The sequence below is a fragment of the Ctenopharyngodon idella genome, chromosome 7 (assembly GCF_019924925.1).
Source record: "Ctenopharyngodon idella isolate HZGC_01 chromosome 7, HZGC01, whole genome shotgun sequence".
Lineage (NCBI taxonomy): Eukaryota > Metazoa > Chordata > Actinopteri > Cypriniformes > Xenocyprididae > Ctenopharyngodon > Ctenopharyngodon idella.
The window spans coordinates 42,402,019-42,407,968 of NC_067226.1; the positions used below are offsets into that span (position 1 = coordinate 42,402,019).

At 34.2% G+C, this 5,950-nt stretch overlaps 1 protein-coding gene across 3 annotated transcripts in view; it reads right to left on the bottom strand.

Annotated features, from left to right (window-relative positions):
• Window positions 1–884, bottom strand: part of rap1gds1 (RAP1, GTP-GDP dissociation stimulator 1) — a 48,108-nt gene extending 47,224 nt beyond the window's left edge. For 2 of the 3 annotated variants that reach the window (XM_051898759.1, XM_051898757.1), the window contains exon 1: window positions 515–883. In XM_051898759.1, the coding sequence (XP_051754719.1) occupies window positions 515–518 (4 nt within the window). In that variant the 5' untranslated portion in view covers window positions 519–883. Of the gene's footprint in view, window positions 1–514 lie in introns of all 3 variants that reach the window. The other variant, XM_051898758.1, reaches the window with a different exon arrangement.
• Window positions 885–5,950: the final 5,066 nt, after the last annotated feature.

Consider the following 5,950-nt stretch of genomic DNA (forward strand, 5'->3'; position numbering starts at 1 on the left):
TTTATCTAGTTCACATATTTGTGTCAAGTATTACATCACAGGCTGTCAATCAAACAACACCAGGATGCACTGGGGATGTCTAAGAAATATGAACTTCATTTCCTGGTAGCAGGGATGAACCTGGATTCCCAGCAGATTTAAATACTCATCTCAAAAGCTGTTTTCAGGCAATGGCGATCATCTCACCAAGCCAGAAGAATATAATTATCCCAAAAATGAAGGATGCAGGATGAAGAGCATGTGTTGTCCTGTTGTGAATAATCCATGGAAACGTTACATCACAGCCTCCCTGAAGGATGAGTTTCTGCATACTGTGTTCAAATCGCATAATGTGACGCCTTGAACATGGACACGCTCTGGTTGTGGCTCAAAACCATCAGTTACTGCCTGAGCTACTCGTACACTTACTAGTGTGCGTTTAACATGTGTATTGCATTTGTAAATATTTAATACTGATCAAGAGTTCATATTCTCTACCAGATATCTGCAAATCTTCATGTTTCGCCTTACTTACCCATCTGGCTAGTGTGTGTTATAGTCCAAACGGTCTCCAAGTGTAGTCTCTGGAGGACTAACTATGATGGTTATCTTGAGGCGGGTACCGGATCGGTTTTGGTTCGCTTGTCAGACAGATATCCGGGCAAGGCCCACCTTAACCCACGCTGCTCCGGTGAAAACAGCCTCTACAGCTCCAGATGTACCGGGGAGATGCATACACCCGGGCTAAATCCCTCTGTGCTGATGTCGGGAATTACGTAATTTTATCCGAAGAGATGAATGTTCACGTGCATCAAAATAAAACCAGTGCCACTTCAGATGCACTTCCTTCTAGCGAGCAAGCTGTCTGATTTTCTGCACAGCAGACGAGAGCGGCGACGCCCCGCCTTCCACTCAGCTGATTGGTTTGTGAGCTGTACAGAAGGTTCTTGTCTGGAAGCTGATTGGTAGACTATGTTGTCAGTAAAACAAGCCACGCCTCCTTGAGGGTTGTTCGAGTCATGTTGCTTACAACTGAAAAATGAAATGGGAAGTCCGACTCGTTTACGCGAATCGGTTCTTTCGAACGGTTCGTTTCAAATTGCCGGTTACAAAAAAATAAATAAATCAGCGATTCCTTTACGCCATCGCGTGGTCAGTAAGTTTGTTTGTTTGTTACGTTTTATTTCGATTAGGGGCCGAAATAAGACAGTTCATAACTTTTTAAAGTCAGTTACATAAAAACGTAGAATCTGATACAACTAACTGCTAGTTGTTCGTACTGGTTCTTAAGACACACAATGGCTATGTTTAACTATGTAACTGGTTTTATTCGTAAGACTGTTTATTGCGTCCCATTTGAGTTTTTGCATTAATTATTCAGCTCATAAAAACATAAAAAATGTATACAGTTTCAATATAGTCAACAGTTACATTAGACAATACTTAAAATGTATTCATATGTCTTGGCTGGAAAAGTTATCCATGTTTTAACAAAATGGTATTTTAAATAGCCTACGCTTTATTTATAACATATCTGCTATTAAGATAAACACACTTTTAGCCTCGTGAATTCGTGAATTGTAATTTCTTGTCAAACAAGAAAACAACAGGTAAAAGAAAGACAAATGGTTTTATCCACACCACTAAATAATAACGTTACGCCCTCTACTGGACATGTTTGTGAAGTAAATTTTTAAAGCAATTTGCAGTTCTACATGTAGATAATGCCCGATATACTGGGCCGAGAATAAAATTACGATGATAAAATTACATTTTAATGATCCATGGATTTGCTATAGGCTATTATAGACCTAATGTCTGATTTGAATGACAGTGTAGGCCAATAACACCTCCATAATTATTAATGCCAAAAAAAAAAAAAAAAAAACACCAGTAGGCCTACCTATGTGAAGTTAGAATTTTTTTAAAAAAAGTGTTGTGATATTTAATTTAACTCATATATTTGAATATATTTAAAATGTAAAAAAAAAAAAAAAAAAAAACATTTCATACTACACTGCATCCTCAGTTTGTCTACAAATTCATGCTGAAAATAAAACATACTACAAAAACATATCTTTAGAGTTTCGTATAAAGATGGTAAATCAAATTTTAAATTAAAATTACATAATTACATAATTAAATGTGTAGAAAAGAGCAAGCAATGCTCTCACACCAAAGCACACTGATCTTCAGTTGCAAACACAACAGACACATTGGTAAAGGTCAATGAGAAGTTATATTAAATATAGATATATTCACCAGTATTATCAGTGAATTATTGCATCATTTCATTTGTACAATCATTCTCAAAAAAAAAATTAAAATTAAAATTAAAAATAAAAATTAAAAAAATGCAGTAATGTGATGGCCTGTCCTCATAAGTTCTAAAAGTTGAATTTTTAATATAAAATCGAAGTGCCACAACAGCACTCACCACATGGTGGCAGCATTGTACAGTATTAAGTAGGCCCTATATATGTTATGTGAAAAAAGATAAATGCTTACGGTGAGTTATATTTGTATATATTTTGACCGCACACACACAGCACTTGCACTGTTAAATGGTGTACTTTGATACATATGGTTCTAAATAATTACCATGTTCATCTGAAACGCTATTTCTATAACATGGCATTGCTGTATAGTACAAAAAAAAAAAACCTTATTGCCATAGTAGGCTATATGTACAAATGACAAAAAAAGAGAGCTACTATTTGGTACTTTGTCAGTGTACATTTATAACCAAACCATAGTGTCTCACAGCAACTAATATGGAATTTCTTTGCATTTTACACCTTTGCTTGAACAAATTAAAGGGGTGGTTGATTATGATTTCACTTTTTTAACTTTAGTTGGTGTGTAATGTTGCTCTTTGAGCATCTGCAAAGTTACAACGCTCAAAGTTCAATGCAAAGGGAGATTTTTTTTTTTTTTTTACAGAAATTGCTTTTTAAGGACTACAACAAATGTCTGGTAGGAACTACAACGAGCTTCTTCCTGGGTTGGTGACATCACAAACCCTAAAATTTACATAAACCCTGCCCCCGGGAACACCATGTTGGGCTGCTTTAGAGAAGAGTTGTTGTAGTAGAGTGTTGTTGCCATGTAGTCATTTTGCTCCAGACTGCTTCACAACGAGGGTCAATTCAACGCTGGATTTGCACAAAAGATTAACATGACGGCACATGCTAGTCGATGAGTTGAATCAACTCCACAGCAACTACTTAAATTTATCCACTAACCATTCAGAAATATCCAGATGCATTCTAAAAATTTTAACTTCTTCCTGAGTCTCTCCATCAGTGTCCGACTCCGGTTTGAACAATGTAAGGCTGAACACCATTACTGACAATCATCATTTTGGCTGCGTGAGATTCTCCAGCTTTGTTGTTGTTGAGCAACCAAAGCACGAGCTGTTAAAGCTCCGCCCTCTTCTGGAAAGTGGGCCGGGAGCAGCAGCTCATTTGCATTTAAAGGGACACACACAAAAACTGCGTGTTTTTGCTCACACCCAAAAAGGGGCAAATTTGACAAGCTATAATAAATGATCTGTGGGGTATTTTGAGCTGAAACTTCACAGACACATTCTGGGGACACCAGAGACTTATATTACATCTTGTGACAAGGGGCATTATAGGTCCCCTTTAAAATCTAAATTTTAGAGACTCTTGTGAAAACGAAGTACACTTTTGCATACTCTTAAAAAGAGTATTTATTACAAAAAATAATATGCACATATACACATTTTCCATATTTATTTTTACAGGTGTTTACCTGTATTTTGAAATTCTTTGCATTGTGTTTTAGGGTTAACAGAAATGTCCGTAAAATAATGTCCGGGTAATAAGCTGCCAGTACTTTTTCTGTTATTTTCTGTTTTTTTGTTGTTGTTTTTTTACAGTGTATGTCATAGGCTATATTTCTAATTACACATTTGTAATGATGAAGTTGTAATTTAGTATTTGAAAATTCTTTCATCATTTACTCACCCTCAAGTTGCAAATCTGTATCAATTAATATCTTCTGCTGAGCACAAAAGAAGATATTTTGAATAATGTCAGTAACCAAACAGATTCTGGTATATTTTTCCATACTATGTAAGTCAATGGTGACCAGCAACTGTTTGGTTACCAACATTATTAAAATATCTTCCTTTATGTTCAACAGAAGAAAGAAATGCATGCAGGTTTAGAACAACTTGAGGGTGAGTAAATGATGACAGAATTTTCATTTTTGGGTAAACTATCTCTTTAAGCTGCCTTTTATGTCATTAATTTTATCTTATCTGCAATTAGGCATAAGTATTATTTTAACCGACATTTGACGTATTTGAAGTACACTACAACTACAACTGCACATTCAATACAATTAAGCACACTTCTTTTTCACAAAAAGCACACAAATCCTTGTTTTCTCTGTATTTTGCACCTTTGCTTTAAGAAATTAATATTTGTTTTTAGTAATATCTTTAGAGACTCGTTTAGAATTTAAAAAAGTTTGTCATAAATTATTGCCAGGAGGGTATTTAAGAAAGCAAATGTATGAACGTGCTTTTCTCTTAAACTGAGTGTTAATTGTTAATCTGAACAAACAGTACATATGAAAAAAAAGGCAAGATTTGTAATGTTTAACTATTGAGAGAAAGTTTTTTTTTATTTTTACTGTAACTATATACCAATATAGATTACGTGGCTTAGCAACAACAGCACGAGTGTGATGTCAGTGTTGTGCTTTCTAAATTCCAATAGTTTATTTCCTCACAATCTTAAGAGACGAAATAAATCAGAGGTCAAGCTGCAATAATCGACTGATCAAAGGTTATCAAGAGGCACAGACAGAGAAACGCATCAAAACTCATGCTGCTCCCCCAAATATTACACGACAATAATAGCCTCATAAATCACCCAGTCTTTCGAATGAATACGCTTGCACTAATAGAGCAAATAAAAAACTTTGCCATTGCTAGTAATATATGTATATATATGTATGTGGGGTCAAAGACATTTAGATGTCCGCATCAACAGAAATTTACAAAAGTGATTTTATATACATAGAAAGCACATTAAATTGAAGTAAAACGTCTACTTTTAAGGTTTCAAATAAGTTTTGGGGGAATAAAATGTCAAAATGTGGGTGAAATAATGTTCCATTGTCATTCAGTGTAACACTTATATTTATGTAAAAATTGAAATAGCATACATATTCTGACCTGTACTAAAATATATAAGAATAAGTGAGCATACTAAATTTTATTGCATTTTAAATGAGTAAAAATAAAAAATAAAAATTGCTGACAAATGGGCAAAACCTATAGTGGCAAAGTTTCAAAATGTAAAATTACAAGTAATTCAGAAAAATAGACTTTTTTTTTTTTTTTTTTTGTAAATATCCCTGACAAGATTGTTACACTGAATGACATTTTAGTGGGTGTCTTCTGTAAATCATGGTAAAAATGTATGATATTTAATTTTTGCTCAGAAAAAAAAAAACAAATTAAATTCTGATGTAGTGAAAAAAAACAAAAACAATCCAAAGCTGTATTACACTTATTTTTTGATGCTTAAAAACCCTTTTTGACTCTTTATATATATATATTCAAAAGAGAGATCTATTTCATAGCACAAGACTCTGTTTTATGATAATTTTAAAACTTTAAATGTATGTAAATCCACTCAGAAACACTGAATAAACGTCTTCATCGAAAGACTGGGTGATTTATGACTATTGTGTCGCGAAATATTTGGAGGAGCACCACGCGTTTTGATAAGAAAATTCCATTCAAGTGTGTCGTACAATGTAATGTGACTATATATCAGCTTGTGAGCATGAGGCACAAATTAACATGAGCTTAGCCCTTCCCATAATTAAACAAAGAAGATTTTTGAATGATTTGTGCATCAATAACCTCATGCATTTTGTCGCTATGAGATACCTAGCTTATCATCGTCACAAGACGCCTTTTAAGTTG